Here is a 23546-nt window from a genome sequence, read left to right on the forward strand (position 1 = left end):
GTTTTTTATTGTGGCTCCATTAGATTTTATCTTATAGCACTTTTTATAATTCAGTAGACCTGTAAAGAACATCATCAGCTTCCTTAAATGTTTCTCTGCAGACTCTTTTATTCCATCTTTAATTAACCAATCCCCAGCTATTGGGTGTTTCTGGTTTCCATGATGATAAACAGCCTGTGGCTCCTTTCCTCAGTGGAGGAGGTGCTACAGAGACACCCAGCTGACCCAATGGGCAGGCACGTTTTCAGAGAAAAGTTCATGTTCTTCAAACTCAACCTGCATGTTCTGCTTCAAAAGGCCAGGTGGACCTGGGCATCTATGGCTGCTGTGAACGTCCAGGGCTGGACACCATGGCCAGAGCTGTGGATGGCTGATACTGTTTGAAAGTTTGAGAGTGAATGGGAGATATTTCAAATCCTCTACTGTGTTCCCTAGGTCGACAGGATAGAGTGGACATGTGACTTGTACCTGCGTTCTGGGACTCCATGGATATATCCCCACCCTGCATTCTGGGCATCTTGTGCTTCTTTCTCCAGTGCCAGATATTTGCAGTCAAGGACTCCAATTTGGCAAGATGGCCCCAGGCCCTGTGTGCAGAGGGATTCGTAAACACTGCTCTGAGCTGATGGCTCTGCTTCCTACAGCAGCCCAGGCTGGGACTGAGTTATTGCTGTTTAGAGAGGATTATTTGGAAACTTGCAGTCAACAGAGAAACAGAGTGAGCTTCACCCAAACAGTTGAAGAGACCAAATGCAAACTGGGGACACTGTGTCTGGGGCCTAGTGGCCCTCACTCAGGCGGGGACAGCCAGCAGGGGACAGCCAGAAGGAAACAGGCGACACCGTGGTGCCAGAGCTCCAGGGCTTGCCCAGGGCCTAGGGGCTTCCTTTCTCTAAATAACATTGACCAAAAGTCCAAACCAGCACTGATGGGAGATTCTTCCCAGGTGAGGGCGGCACAGAATCATAGCCGAGGAGAAGGGTGGATGTTAGCTGTAGTGGCTTCCATTTGTCTTCTTTGCAGTGTCATTTCCAAGTCAGAAAACACATCATTCTGCACAGTGGACAGGTCTTCTGCGCTCAGTGGAGCCCTTTTTAAAAAAAAAAAAAAAAATGTTCCCATCACTCACAATTTCCTTCTATTTCTTGTCAATTTTTTGCACCTTTTTTTGCTGTGTGTGTTTATGTTCTCTTTCTAAGTTAGCCAGGGTGTAAACACTTTCCTGGCTCTGACTTGCCTCCCCACCCCTAGAAAGATTTCGAAATTTTCAAAATAAAAAGCTTTTTTAAAAATAAAAACTCAGAGCCTGATATGGTGGTGCACACCTGTAATCCCAGTGGCTTAGGGGGCTGAGGCAGGAGGATCACGAGTTCAAAGCCAGCCTCAGCAACTTAGGGAGGCACTAAGCAACTCAGGGAGACCCTGTCTCTAAATAAAATACAAAATAGGGCTGGGAATGTAGCTCATTGGTCAAGTGCCCCTAATCCTCAGTGCCCCCACCCTGAATTAGTGAGGTCCCAAGCAACTTAGTGAGACCCTGACTCAGAATAATTTTTTTTTAAAGGGCTGTGGATGTAGCTCAGTAGTAAAGTGCCCTGGGTTCAATCCCAAATCCAAAAAAAAAAAAAAAATATGTATATATATATGCTCAGAAATGGAGATGCTGGGTTTATTTATTTATTAATTATTAACCAATCAATCAATTAATTTATTATAAAGCAATTCAGTTTGCTTTATTACTGGAGATGGTCCTGGCACATTCACTTTTTCTGCATTCAATGTCATGATGCTTTGATTTAAAAGTTTCATAAATTTGTATTATTATTATATTATTGTTATTATTTTTTAACTTCTAGGGGGCATTTCTAAAATGCAGAAATGTGGATTGTTGTAGACTGTGCAGTGGCCATCTCCCGATTCCATCTCTGTCCAGTGCTTTTCCCACTGTGCCCCAGCCCTGTTGAGGTCAGGTGCTCAAGTCCAGATGTTGCTTGGATTGGCTGCCAGGTCCCCCTCCTCCGTCTCTTTGGGGCACCCAGCTCTCAGAACTGGCCAAACCTGTTTGCTTGAGCAGGCTTATTTGCAGGGTGGTGGTGTTTTCCTGTCAGCCTCCACCAGCTGCAGTTCCTGATGTATTAAGAATACAAACTGATAAAAGAATAAAGGAGCTGTACCTGTGTGGGATTCTTGCCCTGGTGGCCACAGGGCATGCCTTTTGGAGTTGGAAGGGGTGGTCCTGAGACACATCTGGACATGGGAGGAGGGCTCAGTCCCTGAGGGTGGTTTGCAAAGTGCTTCCCAAGCACTGTTGGTCTTCTGGATGGGCCAGGGGAGGCCTGTAACCAGCTGCCTTGCAGCAGGAGGCTCCTTAGGCAGCTCCCTGGGTCCCTCCAGGCAGGTTCAGGAGTTGCACCAGATACGAGGGGGATGCCAAAAGGGAGCAGTGCCACAGAGGTGACTCCTGCTCCTTGACATGATGCCACAAGCCACCCAGAGTGGAGGCTCGCAGGCAAGCCCCAGAGAGAACCTGGGAGGAGGGATCAGGAGCAGAGCGGGTGTCAGGGCCTGGGAGGGGCCTAAGTTCTTGCTTGGTGAGACCCTATTTTGTCAGACCTTCTATTTGGTTTAAATTTAAAAAGAAATTATACAAAACCCTCCATTTTTAAATGCTGGGAGGTAACTTTGAAAGTAGCACTAATGTTGGCTTGTTAAAAAAAAACACCAGCAAACCTGGAGAGGTACTAAGAACCTCATGTGATCACAGGCCTGAACCCCCTCCTCAGGAAGCCTGGATCCCCCTCCCCAGGAGGCTCAATCCTGAGGACTTCAACAAATGGTCTAATCTTGCTTCTGCAAGTTGTTGTAGAAAATAGAAAAGGAGAGAAAGTTGCCATCTCAGTGTCCCAGGCTAGTGTGATCTTGACCTCAGAGCTCCATAAAGATACAGAAGCAAAGAAAACCACAGGCCCATTTCACAATGAATATAGGTGGAAAAAAAATTCCTAAAGAGCCAAGCAAATGCAACAGTGTGTTTAAAAGAAAACCACACTATGATTAGGTAGGTTTATCCAGAACTTAGGGTGGTGGGACTTCAGATCGCTCCATCCCGTAGAGCACCTTATGGGGCTGGAAGATACCATACGGTGTGCTGTGGGGTGGAGGAGAATCCCCCAAAGCTCAGCAAGTGTTTATCATAGAGATTCTTAGCAACTGAGTATGGAGGGAGCTCTCCTTTAGTGCAGGTCTCACACACAAGTCAGCAAACATCCCAGCAGAGGAGCTCTGCTCCAGGCCCTTTAGAAGGCCGACTGCGGTTGCTCCCAGGAGGAAAAAAAAAAAAGGAATAAGAATTGGAAGAAAATAGAGAAGACAAATAACGTCATCTCTGTGTAAGTCCACATGAAATGACAGAAGAACTCTCAAGTTTATTATGAGTGTTGAGCAGGATTCGTGCAATCCCAATTTATAGAAATCAGGATTAGGAAGCTCAAGCGATCCATGGCTACAGGCAGTTTTTAATCTGTCAATAAGAAAATCAGTTGCTCCTCCCCATCAGACCCCTGTTAGAACAGCAGCATGGCAGCCCGGGGTCTAGGAGAGTGAGGCGAGGTAGAGGCAGGAGTGGGGAGCACTCAGGGGGCACCTAGCTGCGATCACTGGAAGTAGGTTTGTTTAGGAAAGGTTATGGGGTGGGGAGCTGAGGAGACAGTTTCAGACCTGCCTGGAGGACATGAGATACCTGAATGAAAGGAGGTCTTGCTGGAGTGAGACCATGCCACTGTATTGTTTTTCCCCAAATTAATTTGTAGGTTCAGAGCAGTCCTGGTTGGAATGGCAGCTGGATCATGGGAGGCAGTAAACACAATCTAGAATATAAAGGAGAAGAACACACTCCGCAGGTAGCTTAGTCATCTTTGAAACGGAGGAGGACTCATTCTACCAGAAAGCACACGAGGAGGCCGTGTCCTCCATGGAGCAGGGGGTGGGTGCAGAAAGAGACAGTGGGACCATGGCATGGGACCCGGTTTTAGTTTCTTTTGCTGCTATGACTAAAAGGATCCAACCAGAACAACTGTAGGGGAGGAAAAGTTTATTTAAGGGCTCATGGTTTCAGAGGTCTCAACCCATAGCCACAGAATCCATTCCTCAGGGCTCAAGGTGAGGCTGAACATCACGGCGGAAGAATGTGGCAGAGGGAAGCAGCTCATATGGTGATCAGAAAGCAGATTCCACTTGCCAGATACAAAATATATATCCCATAGCGACGCCCCCAATGAACCACCTCCTCCAGCCACACCCTACCCCCTTCCATTCATCATTCAGTTAATCCAATCAGGGATTATTTCACTGATTAGGTTAAGCTTCTAATGCAATCTCCTCCAAACCTTCTTGCATTTTCTCATATGTGAGCTTCTGGGAGACAACACATCTAAACCATAACAGAGACCTGAAAGAACACGTGGTAGCTTAATGCTTTACAAATGTGAGAAGCCATTCAAGGCAGTAGCTGGAGCAAGGACTTTGGAGCCAGATTGCTTGGTTTTGAATCCACCTCCTACCACTTAATAGCTGTGGACTCTCACACAAGTTCCTTAGCCTCTCTGTGCCTTAGTTGGCTTCTTACCCACAAAAGAGGAAAATGGGAGCAATGATAATAAATGTTACAGGTTGTTGTGAGAATTAAATGAGCAACTATACAGGAAACCATGTATCAGTTTTCTAGTGCTGCTGTAACAAAATACCACAAACTTGGTGGTATAGTTCTGGAGGCTGGAAGTCCAAGATCAAGGTATGGCTGGATTGACCCTCCTGAGGGTTATAAGGGAGGCTTTGTTCTTGGCCTCTGCCCTCAACTCAGTGATGGCCATCTTCTCCTGTGTTTATTCACAGGACGGTCTCCCTATGTGTGTATCCCCCATTGTAACAACATGGGACATATTGAATTAGGTGCCCCCTCCTCCAGTATGACCTTGTTTAATTAATGACACCTGTAGGGATGTGTTTCTAAGTTAGGTCCCATTCTGAAGTCCTGGGGGGTTAGAACTCCAATATGTGTGCTTCCATGGGCCAAGTAGCCCCTGGATACTGTGTTGTGTGTGCAGTAGTGATGGATTGATGAGTAACCTGCCAGGGAAATTGACTGTCTAGGAACAGACAGGATTGGACTCCTATGGGATTGACTAAAGAGCAAAAATGGATGTGGAAATGATGTATTTAGCAGAAGGTAATTGCTATGGGCTGAATTGTTCCTCTCCCCCAATTCCATATGTTGAAGCCCTGACCCCCAATGTGACATTTGGAGATGAAACCTTTGGGAGGTCATGAGGATGGGGCCCTATGACAGGGTTAGTGGCCATATAAGGGGATATAGGGACCAGAGCTGCTTCTGCCATGGGAAGACACAGTGACAAGGTGGCCATTGCAGGTCCTCATGGAATGAACCTGCTGGCCCTTCTACTTCCTTCTGGCTCCCAGGATGGTGAGAAACAAATGTCCTGTTTAAGCTGCCTGATCCGTGGTGCTTTGTCATAGCGGCCCAAGCTGAATAACACAGAAATAAAGGCTTGTATTTGGTGACGTGGTTGTTGGGAGCAGTTTCTTAAGCCTACAGTGGACAAATGGATGAAAGAAATCTGCTTGACCAAGGGCACATGCAAACATTGACAGGAAGCTAATTGCAAAAAAAAAAAAAAAAATTGCAAAATCTAAAATGGACAAGTATTCCTATAAATTGTCAGGAAAAAAAAGACACCAACCTGCTGTCAAGATGGGCAGACAGTGAGAACAGGAGAGGAAGCTTGCCAAAGAAACAGACCCTCAGAGAGAAGCCCAGACGTAGAGCTAAGAAGCACACAGTAAATGGAACTCACATTGCAGCCCATGTGTGTTGCCTTGACCCAGGCAGACCCAAGATGCATCGTGCTTCCTGAGGCCTGCAGCACAAAACTCTTTATGGGATCAAGATCTGTCTTAGGAGAAAACAAACAGACAAAAGGAGGTACCACAAACGTCTTAGCTCAGGTGGACTGGGAGTGGAGGGGAATAACTATATAAATAAAACAAGAACAGTCAGTGAGCACTGGGAGCGGAGGGCTATGTGTTTGCACCCAAGGTTTAAGAAAGGATGCTGGAGGTGGGGTGTGGTCAGATGGACAGTCTGTGCTGTTGGAATAGTGGAGACCTACCCCTAGGGCTCCACTGTGTGCTGAACAAATGGGTATGTATGCAGGCGGATGGGTCTGTGGATATGGTTCCTGCCTTCTGCCTCTCTTGCTCTTGTGTACCTTTGCTCCCATCTACAGAGACCTGTGGTCAATGGAGTGTTCTGTCCAGGCAGCCTCTGACCTTTGGGGGGCCCTCAGAACATCTCTGGAGAGGCCTCATTTTGCTATGAGAGTGGGGGGCTGTTTCCAGTGCAGGGGGGCAGGGAGGCAGGATCCTCATGGTGGACCCACTGCACCATAGGGCCTAGAGTCCTACCCGGCATGGTCCCTGGTACATTCTGGGGCCCTCAATGATGGCCGTAGCATAGGTTTCAGAGCCTGCTACCCTGGCCCAGGCTTGCTGCACCTTCACTGCCTTCTGAGCCTCCATCTCCCCATCTGTAGGGTGGGAAAAATAAGGGGCCCTAGTTGTGAAGGTGAGTGCAGGAATGTTGATGAGGTTTGCTCCTGGGTGGAGGGTGCTGGGTACAGCCCAGGACTGAGGTCAGTTGCTGGTGCTTTAATACAGAGTTGCTTCAGGAAGTAGGGGCTTTTGTCCAAAGCCAGGAGTCCTAGCTTGTGTCAACCCATCCTGGAGTTTTCCAGGGAGGCAGATCAGTTCTGTTTTGGATATACTGTTGTGTGTTTGATGCATGGAAAGTGACAACTAAAGGTTGACAGCATTTAGCATGACAGTGGCCTAGGACTTGCTTTCTGTGGATCCCTGGAGGTACTGAACCTATGTCTGTCTGTCCTGGCTGGGTGTGGAGGGCATGGTTGGCAGGAATGGCTTTCTCCCTGTGTGCTCAGGACCCTCTGTCCTGCCCCAATGACAGGAGGATCACAGTCACGTTACCTGGGCCATTGGTCACTACCTCATACTATACCACTGCCATACCTGCCCAAGGGTTTGGGGAGGATTGTTGAGAGGGGGTTTCTGGAAACACATCCTTAGCTGAGGATTCCTGTGTGAGTACTTGCTGAGACCCAGGATCCCTTTCTGTTCAGGAAGAAGTATGTGACCATTGCTGAGAGAAGTGGACTTGGTTGCCACATCTTAGCATGTGATCCTCCTGCAGGGCCCTTGCTGGGGAACCCCAAGCCTCCTTGGCATGTATTGGAAGCATGTTAAGCTTTTAAAGGTCAAAAAGCTTTGCCAAATTGCTCACTTGCAGCAACTTAGAGGAGAGACCGTGAAGTTTAGCATATGTAGTTTCTAGAGGTGTGTTTGGCACATTGAACAGTTTGAAAGTATGTCTGGCTGTGAATAAGCTGCTGGTTTCTATCCCATATGCATCCAAGTGCATTATGGGGTTGGAGTCTGCACCACACTCCGATAAGCATGTTTTAACATTTTAAAGTCTGGATTTTGCCTTTTCTGGATGCTTTCAAAATGTTAAGGGCCCCCAAGTCTACCCTCAGTAGTAGTTGTGGAATTTCCTAATGAGGAGTTGCATCATTTAAAAAACATAGATACATAAATTAACTACAGATCATAGAAAATACACATGAAGTACACACAATCAAAAAAGGAGAAAGAAAGGACACATTAGGATAACAGCTCCATCCCGCCCCCCCCCCCGCCCCCGCACCTGAAAATTGCTGTCACTGAGACTGTACCAAATTTGGGTTTTTTTTTTTTTCAAATTGCACTGATTTTCTAACCATCCCCCCCCACACACACACACACAGTATCTTTTCTCCGGTAAACATCTTTCTTCTTTATCATGTGTATCCATATCCCTATTTTTAATGACCACACAGTATCATATTATTTAGAAGTACTATGATTCATTTGACAAATCCTTAATTATACATTTTTGGGGGGTTTTGTTTAATGTAAGCAGTGCTTTGGTGAATATCATTGTACCTTTGTCTTTTCATATTTCTTCAATTATTTTTTAAAAATAAGTTTCTGCTGGTCATGGTGGTGCATGCCTGTAATCCCAGTGGCTCGGGAGGCTGGGGTTGGAGGAACCCAAGTTCAAAGCCAGCCTCAGGTATTTAACTCGGCCCTAAGCAACGTAGGCCCTGTCTCAAAAATAGAAAGGGTTGGGATGTGGCTCAAGGGTTAAACACCCTGGGTTCAATCCTCAGTACCCAAAACAAACAAATAAATAAACCAAAATGAGTTCCTAAATGTGGAGCTGATAATTAAAAGGTCGGTAGCAGGGAAACCTTTGTTATTTGCTACAAAAATATTCATAGAAATGATATTTGTAGCCATTTAGCCTTCAATTAATTTCCCATTCCTCACTCTTCCCTTCCCACCCACTCACCCAACCACTCACCCACTCATTTATCTACCCATCCACCTACCTACCCATCCATCCATCCTCCCACTCATCCATTTACTCACCCATCTGTCCAATCATCCATTCATCTATCCATGCATCCACACTTCCTCTCCCTCCCTCCCTCCCTCCCTCCCTTCCTTCCTTCCTTCCATCATACTGCACTGCATACCTGCTGTGAGTTGGTCCTAGGGCTGAAGATGGCGGACTGCAGTGACATGTGGTCTTCATTCTGCAAACTCAGAATTAGGAGGCAGAAGCCAGGAAACCACCCCTGAGGGTGGGAAGCACCAGAACTGAGGTGCTACAGGCAGGGAGGCTCAGATGGAGAGTGGCTTGGGCGAAGACTTCCAGTGGTCTCTGGGCTGTGGGTCAGGTGAGAGTTGGGATCTGGTCACAGTGGATTCATTTGTATCCAGGCCAGGGTATGGACGGGACCCAAGATAGTCAGATCTCTGGACAACATCCTGATCCAGCACCAGGGGCCAGCCCTGGCCTTGCTAGCTTGGGCTCCTTTCTGGTCTCTTGCCTGAAAAGAACTGGGGTGTCCACCCAAACACTCATGGCCTCAGCCTCCCAGCTCCCAGAAACCAGTCCAGGGTACTGAGGGAGAGTGTGAGAGAAAATTGGAGAGAGACAGAGAAATGGAAGAAGAAGGAAGAGGAGCCTGCTCTGTTTGCAGAACATGCAGAACACTACACCCAGGTATTCTGTGGTTTTAAAGAAACGCAGCTTAAAATACCCAGGGGAGCCAGGCATTAGGGAGGGTGGCAGAGTAGGAACACAGGCTTAATGCTGACGGGAGGGTGGAAGCCAGCCTTACCTCTTTCCAGATGCTCAACTTGAACAAAGTGTCCCCTTTCCTTGTCTGAAGGACAGAGCTTACTGTACTTCTGACCTGTGGAGATGGGTAGAGAGAATAAGGGGTGAATGAAGGGTTCTTGGGACAGTGCCCAGCCTGACCCTAGGTGCCCACTAGAGGTGATAGCTGCTGTTTTTCTCTCCCATGGAGCCTGGGCACAGGGCTTTCTGCACCCCCGGAACCCAGCATACCTCTAAGGCTTAAGTGAGAATCCAGTTCCTCTTGGCAGGGGTGAGGGCCCAAATGTGAGGGGGTTTAAAATCTGTGCCAGCGGCTTTGGTAAGACCTTCCAGAGGTATCTTCTGGATCAGGATAGAAAATTGTTTTTCTTTTTATGGACAGAGGAGTCCAATGCCTTTTAATGCCATTAGCGCTGAGAGAGGGGAAGGGATTGGGTTTTGTCTGAAAGGATACAGACACTGGAAAAGGAGGCCCAGCCTTTGGGTGGAGAGAGTGGGCAGAGTTGACCTGAGCTCAAGTCCACAGCCTCAGGCCTTCATCCATTGCGAGCCAGAGGACAACGAAGTCTCTTCTGAAGGGAAACCAGGCTCCCAGGGCCGGGCTCTCCCTGTCTCCCTGTTCAAAGTCAAAATTCGTGGCTTCTTCATCTACCCAGGATGCAGTTCAGGGGCACCTGTGTCGTCATTCAGAGGTGACTGAATGCTACCTGTCAGACCCACCTGGGTGTGCAGAAAAGTCTGCTGGGATTGATACCAAGGACCAAGCCTCCCAGTCTGGAGATCTAAATCCCCCAGAAAAAGATTTTAGCCCACACCAGCCTTGGCCCAGGCCCAGATGGCGGCACAGCAGAGTACAAGCCCTGTATCCTGGGGGATGCAGTTGGACATTTTTGGTACCCCCACCCCCAATCCTGGGGAGCTCTGGGATATGTACTGTGGCCCAGTTTGTGACTGCAGACATGTGGATGTGGGCAGGGATGGATGCACAGGCAATACTGGGTGGTTCAAGGAGAGTGCCAGAATTGTACGTTTTCACCTGGATGACCTTCAGAAAACCGGTCAAGAGGGAGAACAAAATTGCCAAAGTTACTTTGATAAAGATCAAATAATAATGGCCTTTTTCATGGATGCACATGTGTGATGTGACAATTCAGAGCAGGCTTGGGGTGGCAGCAACTCCCACCATGCCCTGGGGCCTTTGAGGCCTGATAGCTTTGCAGAGGAGAGAGGTCTACAGGAGGTGTGGGACAACGAGGACACTGGCCCAAGCCAGTTGGAGGGTATGCAGTGTCGGTTTGATTATTTATGGCATTTAAAACATATTTTACCACTGTGAGTTGAGATTTTTTGTTTTAAATGAGGGAGGAATTGGAAAATCATTTCTCAAAAGATCTGTTCCTTCCGAGAGTCCTTATTCTGTGGTTTTAAAGAAATGCAGCTTAAAAAAAACAGGGCTGAGATGACTGCTGCAGATGCACCAGGGATGCAGTGGCCAGGATTCACCCGCCAGGGAACGGATGCCTGGGGCAGCTGTGACCTCCCTACAGCCCCTGTGGGGCGCTGCCCTGCTTCTCCCAGAGAAGGCAGGAAACAAAACTGGGTTGTTACCCGAGTTAGGAACAAAAACTCAAAAGAAGCATTTCTTAAATAGACAGAAAACAGCCACTATTTTAAGAATTACTTATTTATATTCTCTGGACCCTGGAAACGGGAGGCTACAGTACTGTTTGGGTCTTTAATTTTGCATTTGCTTCCCGGGCAGCTCTGTACATTCTGGAGCCAGAGAGCACCCAGGTTCTCTGCCACTTACCAGTCCTGCAGAGGCCTCCAAGAATCTCCTTTAAGAACAGTCAAGGAAGCCACTCTTGAAGTTTCAGAGTGATGTGCGTCTTTCCTGGGGTCTCTGACACACTGTCCCTTGCCGTGCTGGTTTCATAGATTCTATTTTGGGGAGCCAAGCATTCCAGGGGTGGTTATTGCATTTCAAGGGAGCAGTGTTGATGTCTCTGACCATGTTCTGGTGACAGTCCTGGTTAGATGGAGGGGCCAGGAACAGGTACAGCTCTCTGTCCCAGCCAACCACTTCTTCCCCACTTCCCCAGCACCTCTGCCAGCTCGGGGATGTGCCAGCTCCTCTGCACTTCCCTTGGCATCCTGCTCAAATGGCCCATGTCACCTCTAAATTTAGAATTAGATGGCCAGGCTGCCGGGTTGGCAGAGCCCATGCCCTAGCGCCACTGGCTCGTGGGGTCAGTGTGTGGAAGATGATCTGTGTTCCCAGCACAGAGGCACTGAACTCACGTCTCATTTCCATATTCAGAGTCCAGAATTCCTCTTGGATTAGAAGTGTCTTCCCAGAAAGAAAGGAAAAAAAAAAAAAAAAAAAAAAAGGAGATTGATGGCTGTGTTCCAGTGGAATTATGTTCACAATCTATAGTGACTTTTGTTCTTTAAGCAGATCCAAAGCACAGGGTATTACGAAATCCCATTTTTGTAAGAAGCCAGAGAGTGAGCTGCATCTGTGCTGAATGGACCCGGAGGGTGGGATACCGGGGCCCATGGCGGGGATCTCTGGACCATGGAACTGTGGTGGGCGTTAAGCCTTGCTCCTCTACTTATGTGGATTTTCTCATTCTCCCTGATGACTTTGATTTCAAGAAGGCTGTGAGCTGGCAAGCGAACAGCAGGAGTTTATGCATCAAGAGAGGCAGGTATAACTTACGGTGCCACCTGCAGCCCCCAATCAGTGTGCTTTGTTTTTCAGTGACATCTTTGATGCCATGTTCCCTGTCACTCACATCGCCGGGGAGACAGTCATACAGCAAGGTATGTTCTGCCACCTTAGAGCCATGGCCTCCAGGAGATGTGAACTTGAAACGTATTAGCATGAACCATTCATTGTTTGTCTTTGAGAAAATTCACTGGTGAAACCTGAGAAACTAGCAAAACTCTAGTTGACCTGAAATATTTCCATAATCTACTTGTCATTAAATACATTGGATGAGGCTGGGTGTGGTGGCACATACCTGTAGTCCCAGCAGCTCAGGAGGCTGAGGCAGGAGGATTGCAAGTCTAAAGTCAGCCTCAGAAGCTTAGTGAAGCCCTAAGCAACTTAGCAAGACCCTGTCTCAAAATAAAAAATAAAAAGTTTGGGGATGCAATTCAGTGGTAAAACACCCCTGGGTTCAATCCCCAGTGTATACCCCCCCACACACACACGTGTATATATATCAGAGAACTTCAGATGTTTCCATATGTAATATATAGGGTCATTAAACATATATTTTGTCTTGTATGAATCTTTTAGAGAGCCCACACATTCCAATAACTGAATGTACATATATATATATATATATATATATAGAAAGAGAGAGAGAGAGAGAGAGAGGGAGAGAGAATGTGTGTATGTGTGTGGGTGGGTGGGCTGTGACTCACTGGCAGAGGGTTTACCTAGAATGTAAGAGGCCCTGGTTTCATCTGACCCGGATGAGACTCAGGATATTGCTGGCCCCTGCGAACAATGTAGGCACAGTTTCAAGAGAAACAGAAACACTGTAACTCATGTGTCCCAACTTGGCCTCACGCACCTCTTCTCTCTTTGTTGCAGGGAATGAAGGAGATAATTTCTACGTAATTGACCAAGGGGAAGTAGATGTGAGTATTGATTACTATTTTTGGAAAACAGGCTTCTTCCCATGTCTGGTTTGAAGACTTCACATTGTTCATCATTGGGTTGCAAGCATAGGTCTGAAGCATTTCTCTAAGTGATGTCATCCTAATGTTTTGTTTATTTATTTGTTCCTAGTGCTAGGAATCAAACCAGGCCCTGCAAATGTGAGGCAAGTGCTCTACCACTGAGCTGTGCACCAGCTCTGTTTCTAATGTTTTAATCAATAAAAACAACACATTTCATTTAAAAGGTAATGTAGGAATACCCCATCGCAGCACAGTGGACGATGGAGCTGTGGGCAATACCAGTGGCAGCCATGGCCCTGGGCTGTCCACTTGGCAGAGGGCCAGAGCATGGAGGGCAGGTGCATGCTGTTCTGCTTGACTTAGAGCTACCTCTAAATCAGTAGCTTGTTAACAGGCCAGTCTTACATCCACTGTCATTTGCCACAGTGGGTGGGGAGTCACAGGCTCGCAGTACCAACCCCCATGGGGTGACAGTGCCTTCGTGACAGCGTATCGCTATTCAGAAGCTGCACCGTGCTCATGGAGAGTTTTCCCCACCTTCAATGTTCCAAGAACCAAGAGCCACACTTAAGTGGAGCGGCCATCACTGCTATGCAAGAAGTGTCCCCTGCTCTGGAGATCCCACCTTGGCCCTTGGTCCAGCCTCCCCCACCTTCCTGCCTCCTTCCTCCTTGGCCACCCATCTGAGCCCAGGGGCCCCTGGCTTGGAAGACCGTGGAGTCCCTTTGCTGGGCTCCCTGCTCTGCAGGCTGCTCTGCCCTCCTCTGAGCTGAAGGCCTGTCTTTTCCCAAACCCGCCAGGAGTCTGTTTCTCTTTGGATCAGGCTGGGGCCCTGATGCGATTCACAGGGTGGGGCCCAGTGAGTCCCCCTGGAGCCCCCCTGGCACTCTGCTGTCCCTCTGCCGGGACCTCTGACTCCCCTAGGCAGGGTCACTGTGAGTGCCCACTTCTCCTTTTGGTGTCCTTTTACTTCCTCAGCTTGGGCGTCAGCAGACGCATCCAATTTCTCACCCTGTAGGCGCCCTTCCTTCATAATTCAGTTTGTAGTTTGTAGTTTTTTTAAAAAGTAGGTTTTTTTTTAAAGAAAAAAGTAGTTTCCACTACAGCCAGGAAGCAGTCCGAAGGCAGAGACTGAGTCTGTCCCACATTTTGGAGATCCTGAGGCCCTAGATATCTCTGCTTCCCAGGCCAGCTACCAAGTCCCCTCTGGACTGGGGTGCAGCTCAGCTGTGCCTGCCCCAACCAGATTGTGCCACCATCCACAAAGGACCCACCTGACCCCTAGGTAGCCCCTGTGGCTGTGCAGTCATGCCACGCCCCACTGCCCCAGGCAGGGTAAGCTATTTCAGGGCCTGGCCCCTGGCCCCCCAGCCTCTGTCCAGTCTAGGCTATTTTGGGGAAGGGCACTTAGTCACTTATTTCCCCAGCGCCCATCTGTGTCCACTCGCTGCCGTGTTTCTGGGAACCAAGCGGGCGTACCCGCTTCCGGAGTTGGCAGCACAGGAAGTGACTCACCTCCAAAGCCCTGCCGGGGGCTCAGGCTGAGTCCCCTCGAAGATTTCTTTGTCATGAGCCCTGAAGCTTTGTCTTGAGCTGAGTCTGGCAGCTCTGTCCTAACCAGGTCTCTGTGGGAGACTTTGTGTCTTGGGGATCCTATCTCCCCCAGAGCAGGAAACTGAGGCAGGAGTTAAAGGTCTCTGGTTGCTAAGCTGTAGAGGATGTGCAGGGAGGAGGAGGAGGAGAAGGTGACCGACCTGTGGCCACAGGCACCTCCTGCTGCCTCCTTCAGGGTTAGCAGAGGAGATGGGAGCATGGGGCTGCTCTGCCCACCTCACCTTGCCTCGGCCTGTCCCACGGGTGGCGTGTGTTCCTGGCATGGGGTATGGGTCCTGTCCAAACCCAGGCCTTGTGGTGGGGTGGCACAGGCCAGGAGTGAGCTCAGACTCCAGTGCTGGGTGGGGCAGGTCCAAAGGTGCCTGTGGCTCTGCTGCCTGGTCCGTGATGCTGAGGAGCAGAGGGCAGAGTATGTGTGTGTGTGTGGGGGGGGCTTGCTCCTAGTTTCTCCTAGCTGCCCTCCCAGTTCCTAATCTCACACTGTTCTCATCTCCTGGCCCCCGAAACATCCCCACTCTTCCCCTCCATTCTGCCTAAATGTGTGCTGGCACTGGCCTGTGAATGTTCCTGGGGAGGGAGGACAGCCCTGCCCAAGGGGTGGGGGTGGTTGACAACCAATAGGAAGTTAGTAAACCGTGTCTCGCCTCAGGACCGCGGTCTGCTGGTGCCCTCTTCTTCTTCCTATGTGTCTTCCACACTCCTGTGTCTCCCCCAAGACCCCCCCAGGCCTGCTCCTCTGCCTGCTATGGGGGTAGATGCCACCCTGGGCAGGTGACCGAGGACAGATCCTCCTTGCCTCCAGGAGCCCCTCAGGAGTCCCAGCCTCGACTCGTAGTCTTCTTCCCTCCCGTGGAATGCCTTCCCTGTCCGTATTCCCTGAGGTCCTGTGAATCTCCCGGCTCCACCCAAGAACCCTTGGAGGGATTGAGACGACCCCAGGGAATCCTGAACTGTGTATTTTTGTTTCTCCTAAGGGAGTGGGTGTGGGAGACACAGATGCTGCCCCCAGAGTTCCTTCATGGAGCCCGAAGGGCCTCACTGGGGAGTCCCAGGAGCTGCTTCTTCCAACAGGCATCTAAAGGAAGTTGGTGGGCGGGTCCGAGCAGTGAGTGGGTTTTGCAGGAGGGTTTGGGCTCCGTCCTTCCCTGTTCAGGCTGCCTCATCTCTGTACTGCTCACAGGGACATTAACAGAGACCAAAGTCCCTGCTAGAGCCCGCCGTCCCCTCCATTCCGTCACCTCCCACCCTTCTGGGCGGCCCCACTCACACCTGCCTCCCACACCTGTGGTGGCCCACGCTTGTCCTGGTCCTGAATGCAGTGATCACCCTCCTTCCACATGTCAGGCCTGTTGAAGGTGCCCAGGGAGGCCGGAGGGGGGAGGATGCTAGCCTCTCTTGTCACCTGTGACCCACAGGCTGTGACTGCCCATGAGCAACTGCCGGCGCGCAGTTTCCCAGTCGGCTCAGCTGGTTGGCTATGGGAGCGCACCCAGGAGGCTCAGGGTTCCCCATGTGCTTAGCCCCAGCCACACGGCCATGTGCAGAAACCCTTATCTGCCCCACATCCGTTGGACTCACACTCCTTCCTCTTCTAATTGCAAACTATGATGTGCTATGCCATCGACCAGACCTGACCCTCTGCCCTGATTCCCTTGAGCATCAAGTGTGGGGTGGCAGGGGACTGACGTGGCCCCACCTTTGTCTGAGCCCTCCCTTTGAAGCAGAGTCTGAGTCTTCTTGAACCCGAGGCTCATCCCAGCAGGACCTCTCCCAACCACAGAGGGGCTGCCTCAGGGTCCAGGCCCCTGGGCATCATGCCATGGGGTTGGGAGATTTCCACCCTTTCAGCCAGGTCTCAGCCCTGCTGCCCTGTGATCATGGTGGGCACTGCTGCACCTGGCTCCCCACCAGCCCAGGACATGTGGAAACAATTTGGTGAAGGAAGAGGTGAGGTCATTCCATAAAGCTGGAATTCCCCAAGTACAATATCTGGCAGATCCAGGCTCTCTGTCCCCCATCTACACCCGCTCCCTGCTCCAGGCTCAGGTACAAAGGTAGCAAGCACTAAGGCCCTTGCTGGACCCCTGCTCACCAGGGCCAGATGTCTGGGTGCCCCTGGTGGTTGTCTGGTTCTTGGGGCAGCCTCAAATTTGGGACATCCAGGGTGCTGATAGCTCAAGGCTGTGACCTGGTGGCTGTAGTGGAAGGGAGCACCAGCCTTCCTGCCCCACCAGGGCTGTATGTGAGTGCCCGGCACCTTCATCAACCTTAGAGTTTCCATCCACGATAGGGTGGGTGGCAGGGATTGCCCTGCGGGACCAGGGCAGAACTGCATGGAGGGAGCTGTTTGGTAGGGAGCACTGGCACTCTGAGAAACACCAAGGGCACGGGCAAAAGCCACATTTAAAGGAATCAAAAGATGCTCAGTAAAGCATCTGGAATGAATGGATGGTGTGTGGGGCAGCCGGGCTGAGTTATGGAGCGTATGTTATGATGATTACTGTTATTACCACACTGAAGGAGCCCAACCTGGTCACCAGCCCACTTCTGAGACCTGTGCTGTCTTCTGTTTGCTAGTTTCTGTAAACTGCCTCCAGGGCACTGGAACTGACCTCTGCAGGGCACAGCCTGCAGGTTCAGGGTGCCCAAGGGTTGTGTATGCCTCTAACATCCTAAAGGATGGATATTGGAACACTGCAGGTGTCCTGACACTGACACTGGTCTTATAGGGATGGGGACATCACCAGCATCAATCCCCAGGCTGGAAGCAGCCTCCCCTAGGACTCCAAAGAGGCTGGGCAGGGGGTCCTGGGCACCCCCACATAGTGGATGCTTCCCTCTGACCAGTGGAACTCCAGGGTGACCAGGAAACTGAATGTAAGAGGCACGAGCTTTAAATGATGGTTTTCCAGAGACTCTGAGAAAGTCTGCCACGGTGGGTGCGTTGCCAAGAGCCTGTAATCCATTTCTCTAAGTATAAAAATATCTTCCAATTTATTTTATTCATGGAACATAGCATTTCTACTTAAAAGGACGCTCAGCTGCCGGTTGTACGGGCTCAGGAGTGTGATTCCATTTCCAGCCCTGTGAGACGGGGTTTCCATCCGCATTGTTTGGGGACTCCCTGCTCTGCACACCCATCCAGGTGCACCTTGGACCTGCTGGCTGCGGGGTCCCGGAGAAGAGCCGTTTCCAGATTGGAGGCAGGACTGAGCGCTCCCTGGCAGCCCAGCATCCCCCCTACGGCTTGCTCCATCTGGCCCCACGACTGGGGCGGGTTATTATCCAGTGTTTGCCCTTGTGGTTACATTGGTAAAATATACTCAACCTTCACCGCTGGAATCACGAAGTGAACTATGTAGCCATCTCCATCCTGGTCTGCAGAGTTTCCCTCCTCCCACGGTGGAGCTCTGTCCCCATTGTGCATCGACGCCCCTCCCCTCCAGGCCCACGGCACCCACATTCTGCTTTCTATCTCTGGGAATCCGATTCCTCTTGGGTCTCAAACAAATGGAATCCCACAGTGTTGGTGTGTCCTGTTTATTTCACTGAGCATCACGTGTTCATGTTGTAGCATGAGTCTGAGTGTCCTTCCCACTCAAGGCAGAGTCGCATCCATTGTATGCACACACCTGTCACCATGGAGAGCACTGGGCAGCTTCCATCTTTGGCCACTTTGGACCTGGATGTGCAGACGTCTCAGGGACACCCTGGTTTCAGCACATTCTGTTTTGATTAGTGATTTATCAAGGGCTACACAGCCCATCACCCAAAGTTGTGGAGATTTCTTGTGGAGTTTGGAGCTTTCCAAGTGTATGTCACCCATGAAGCATATCCAGGGATCCAGAATTTCTTTTGGGTGTCCTTTTGGCCCTGCCTGAAGTCACAGGCTGTTGGATACAGCCTGGCAATGACTGTGCCTGGAGTTGGGGGTGATACCCTGAGATTCCCCAAGTGCAGCAGTGTTCTCATGGGAACAGGTGACTTGGGCATGCTGGGCTCTGGCAGACCTTACACACAGCTCTGTTCCAAGGAGCAACAGCATGAATTGGGGCTCAAGGTTGGCCAGGGAGTCAGTGGAAAACTCTAGATTCAGGGTCTTGACAAAATCCTGCCTTCTGGGGCCCTTAGTCTGTGTGTGGTCACAGGGGAGGGGAGGTGGGGGCCATGGCTTGGATTTGGGATTTGGGATCCATGGGGGATCCTCGCCAGCTGTCCGGCCACCCAGAGGAGTAAAAACAACCCGTGAGGTTGTCCTACATGGTCCAGCTGTGCAGACAGAAACCCTAGGATGGATGAGCCCCCAGTGAAGGCCAATCAAGTTCAGCACCTGGCATCTTGGACTGAAGAGGATCAAGGTGGTGGGCCAGGCTTGCTGTGGTGAGAAACGTGGCTGAGGAAGCAGGAGGGCAGTGGGCTGTGTGGGCCCTAGGGTGGGGAGGGAGCCGGCTCACCTGGACACAGGTGCCCTGTCCCTACTCTCTGTGGGCCTGAGGGAGGTCAGGAACAGAGTTTTGTCCTCACCACTCCATGAAGCAGAACAGTAGCTTGACAGCACCCTTAAGTCTTGTTGCAAGGCCAGGAGACCTGAGGCCACAGGTTGCCTTTGCCTTTTAGGTGACAGCTCAGGCCAGTGTTCTGGCCTCTGTTCTCTCTCAGTGCTTCTCTGTGGAGTGCTTTTCTGTGACGTCAAGTCTGACCTAAAATACCTGGGGAGCCCGAGCAGCCCCTACCGTGGGCCGGGCACCTAGAGCTCCTACAGCCCAGTGTGCCTGGGGATGGGGAGGTGCGCCCCGCCAGGCAGGCCACACTTGCTCCATCTGGACTAGGCTTAGAGTTGGAAATGGACAGAAATCCAGGGCTGCCTCATGACCCTGATGCTCGGGCACCGCGGCTGGTCAGCTGATGGATGTCCTCTCTCTACTTCTGGCCCTGCTACAGTCTGAACAGGCTGTGTGTGGGGTTCTCCCTGTCTGCAGGCAAGTTGCTGGCCCACTAGGGCCTCACTCAGGGATCCAGTAGGGATCATGGCTCTGTATTCTGACTGTCCACGGATGTAGATGCTGCTGGCCCACAGGCTGCAGGCTGTGTAGCCTTCTGGTCTTCTTGGTGCCTTCTGGATGCCCCTGGCCACTCTCTGCTTGGCTCCCGGGGAGCTCTGTGGACAGGATAGTGTCTCCTGGGGGAGCTCATAGTCTCTGTTGTTTCCTGTTAGGATTCACACCCAAGCCCTTCCTTTTTCTGGTGCTCAGGGGTGGCTACCCACATGCCCTGCCCATCGACATCTCCCCCTGTGTTGCTGCATCTAGGGTCTTTCATGTCCAGTCCTGCCTCTGGGCCTTGGCACACCTGTCCCTCTGCTTTGAATTCTCTGTACAAATCTTTGCAGGTCTGAGCCCTTGCTATTCAGAACTCGGCTCAAATCTGCCTCCGTGGGGACTGTCAACACAGTCCCCGGCACAGCCCCTTCTCCAAGACATTGTTTCCCAGTTTCTTTGTGGCTCTTCCATGTTTTACAATGAATACGTGTTTGTATGGTGATTTGCCTGTGTCCTGTGTCCCCTTGGGCTGGAAAGTCCTCCGTGGACAAGAACCTGTCATCTACCGAGGGGTCCCCAGTGATGAAATCAACTTGGGGATGGAGGGACGCTTTATGGACTGAGGGGAGGGAGGGAGGGAGGGAGGGAAGGAAGGAGGAGAGAGGGGCCGGGGGAGCGCCGTGCTCAGCAGAGAAGCCACAGTCACTGTGGAGCATAAATGCAGCCCAGTGGGGCCTCCCACCATTTTTCTTTTAAAAGAAGAAAAAACAAAAACAAAAAAAATGAAACAAAACAAGAGTAGCCCCTTTGCGTACCAGCTGGGTGGGGCTCGCGCTGCTCCGGGAGCCGTGACAGAGGCCAGTGTCCCGAGAAGGATGGCCCCTTTGTCCTCTGGGGGGTGGCCCTGGGCCCATCCACAGGATCTGCACAATGGTTTTCTCTGATGCCGAGGATGGAGCTCTGGGAGGCTTGGGCTCCTTAGTGAGGAAGGGTCTTCGTGGGTAGAGGGTCCTGGCTCCCTGGGCATGCTCTGGGGCAGCTGCCACTCCATCCCTCTTCATGTATAGGCCCCAGGAAAGTTGAGGGTACACCTGGGCCAGGACATGGCAGCCCTGTGCTCTGTGGCAGGTGGTCGGGTGTCTTACCATTTGAGGGGCTCCTTTTTTCTCATGGTTTTAGGAGGGAGACTTGCCCACCTCCTCGGCTGCAGATGTTGCCTGCCTGCTTGGACTCCTGTGTTGAGCAAACCTCTGAAAGCCTCAGATTCATGTCCCCAGCCCACATTGCATTCACATGTCAGCCAGAGGCCACACATGGGAGCATCAGTGGGGAATGCTGAAGGGAGGGCTGGTTGGTGCAAGTGCTGGAAATCGAGGTTAAGCAACACCAGCTAAAACTGAAGCAGGAGGTACACTCTTGATGCAGAGGAGACCCCAGGCTCACTGCCCAGGGAAATGAGGCATCTCCGGCAGGTTCAAGAGTGTCCCTGAGAGATTGATGTATGGCAGCCCAAGCTCTAGCTCCTAGATGGATACGAACTGTGCAGCACAGAGGATGAGCCAGTGGCCAGATTGGCACTGGGGAGTGTCCTTACAGGGTGGTGTCATCGAGCTGCACACTTATGCTAATTTCCAAGTTGTACCCCCATAAACAGGTTCTTACAGGAACAGAAGCAGAGCAGGAGTGGCAACTTCAGCGGGCGGCCAGCTGTGCCCATGACATCTCTGCCAACCTCTCCGGGCTTGGGTTCCCTTTGTGAAAACCAGAATCTGATACTCTGGGAAGTGTTCTCTGAGGTCCTCTAGGTTCACCCCTAAAGTCCTGGGATTCCCAACCTATGACCCTCCTGTCCAGCATGGTGTGCCGGGGGGTTGATTGTCTTTTGATTCCTTTTTGGATTCCCCCAGGGCTTGTGGAGGGGAAGCCAGGCTCTCCTGCCACTGTGACTGGCCGGGCAGGAGGAGCATACGCCGCCAGGTGGAGTCTCTTCCTCGCACAGCCATAGCAGACTGCTCCCTCAAGACTTGGTGGTGGACCAGTTCTCCCGCCTTGGGCGCACTTGAATGTGCACTTATCCATCACCTGTGTGGCGTCTTCCTTGAGATAGAAAGTTCTGTGCAGGGTTTATGATTGGATAATGAGTCATTGATTTCATAAGAATCGCCTCCATGATTCATCATAATCCATTCTTTCCCCACACGCACCCATTTTGCCAATGGGAACTATTCTGTAAGCTCATTGACACGCTGCGGGAATAAAGAGTGCATTGTGTCAATTTATAGTAACCGAATCTGCATAATCGCTGCATAATGAACAATCTGCACCATTCTAGCATGGGTGTGGGCTGCGTGCGCACGGTCAATGCATAGTAGGCACGCTGTGCAGGGCGCGACAGCCGCGCAGGCTGAAAGGGAATCTTGTCTGGGTCCCTTCTCAGCACGGTTCAGCCGCGGCGTCCAGCCAATGGGCTCCTGTTCAGGCTCCAGGCCAAGGGTCTTGGGTGCTGCCCTGAGAGAGGAAAGGCCCCGGGAGGAAAAAGCTTTGCAACCAAAGACAGTTGACATGGCTCTTTGGGGGGCCAGGGCAGTATGTGCTGATGGAAGTGGAGGCCAAGGGGGCAGTGACCCTTGGGGCGTTTCTGAGTGGCGGGAGGCAAGGGGCAGTTTATGAATGGGAAAGGCAAGAGGTTGGGTGTCCACGTGGAATCTCAGCACATGCGTGGTGAGGCCCAGCTCATTGGTGTGCAGTGGGGGAAACTGATAGCCAGAGAGGCTGAGGGTTGATAGTAGGCAGCTGAACTGCAGACGGGCCTGGGAGAGGGCTTGGGTGTGCTCCATGACTTGGTGCTGACCCATCCTTTGGGGCTAGGTGCTGTCTGGCTATTCCTCCGTGCTGGTACGAGTGGGTGGCTGGCCCACAAGCCATGACAGCCTGAGGCCACCTGCTGGGAGGGGGATGTGGGGCTCCACTGCAAGCAAGAGATCCCCGGGAGAGCTTGGAGGCCTCTGTGGGAAGCAGCCAATGTGGTCCCCGTGTGTCCCCCATGATGTCACTCTTCTCATGTTCCCTGCAGGTGTATGTGAATGGAGAGTGGGTGACCAACATCAGCGAGGGGGGCAGCTTTGGGGAGCTGGCTCTCATCTACGGCACCCCCAGGGCTGCCACAGTGAAGGCCAAGACAGACCTCAAGCTCTGGGGCATCGACCGCGACAGCTACCGGCGCATCCTCATGGTGAGTGAAGGCGGCTCCCAGGGCAGAGGGCAGAGGCTGAGTCTGACCCCAAGCTGTGGCCCAACACCCTACAGAGGCTCTGGCTTTACTCACGGAGGATGTGTGCCTGCAAGACACTTCCCAGCCTCCCCGACAGATAACAGCCTGCGGCGAGGCGAGTATGAGGTCTTGGGTAGGATTCTGGAAAGCCTCTCAGAAGACAGGCTGACAGCTAGGGAAGTCCCTTTTTCTTTCTCCTCTTTCTCCTTCCAACTGTCTGGGACATGGTTGTGATGGCTGGACCTCCAGCTGCCATGTTGGACCACGGACTATAGAATGAAACCTATTCACCATGGGAATAGAGCAAAGAGGCATGAGGAAGGGCTTCCTGCCAACTTGGTGGGACCACCATACCAGGGCTGGACCACTCACTCCCATACTTCTTTCTTGTGGGGATTGACCCTTGGGTTTTAAGCCACTGTCGTTTTAGGTTTGTTCTTACTTGCCGCCATGTCTGTGCTTTGTGGGTGCACTATGAGGGTATGTGTGTACAGCCCCCTAGGGGGAAGTTGGAACTTCAGGCTGATGCTGTCACCTGGGCAGCTTCTGGACTGAAAAGACCCTTGGCAGTGGGAGGGGGCTGCTCTGTGCTCACGTACACACTACC

The 23546-nt window shown here is 51.3% G+C and overlaps 1 protein-coding gene across 1 annotated transcript in view; it reads left to right on the forward strand.

Moving 5' to 3' along the window:
• Prkar1b (protein kinase cAMP-dependent type I regulatory subunit beta) overlaps nucleotides 1-23546 on the forward strand; it is a 136558-nt gene that overhangs the window by 83869 nt on the left and 29143 nt on the right. The window contains exons 5-7 of the mRNA XM_076840190.1: nucleotides 12084-12145; nucleotides 12927-12973; nucleotides 22742-22900. Coding sequence (XP_076696305.1) covers nucleotides 12084-12145; nucleotides 12927-12973; nucleotides 22742-22900 — 268 coding nt within the window. The remainder of the gene's footprint in view (nucleotides 1-12083; nucleotides 12146-12926; nucleotides 12974-22741; nucleotides 22901-23546) is intronic.

This window comes from Callospermophilus lateralis, chromosome 19 (assembly GCF_048772815.1).
Source record: "Callospermophilus lateralis isolate mCalLat2 chromosome 19, mCalLat2.hap1, whole genome shotgun sequence".
NCBI classification, from domain to species: Eukaryota; Metazoa; Chordata; class Mammalia; order Rodentia; family Sciuridae; genus Callospermophilus; species Callospermophilus lateralis.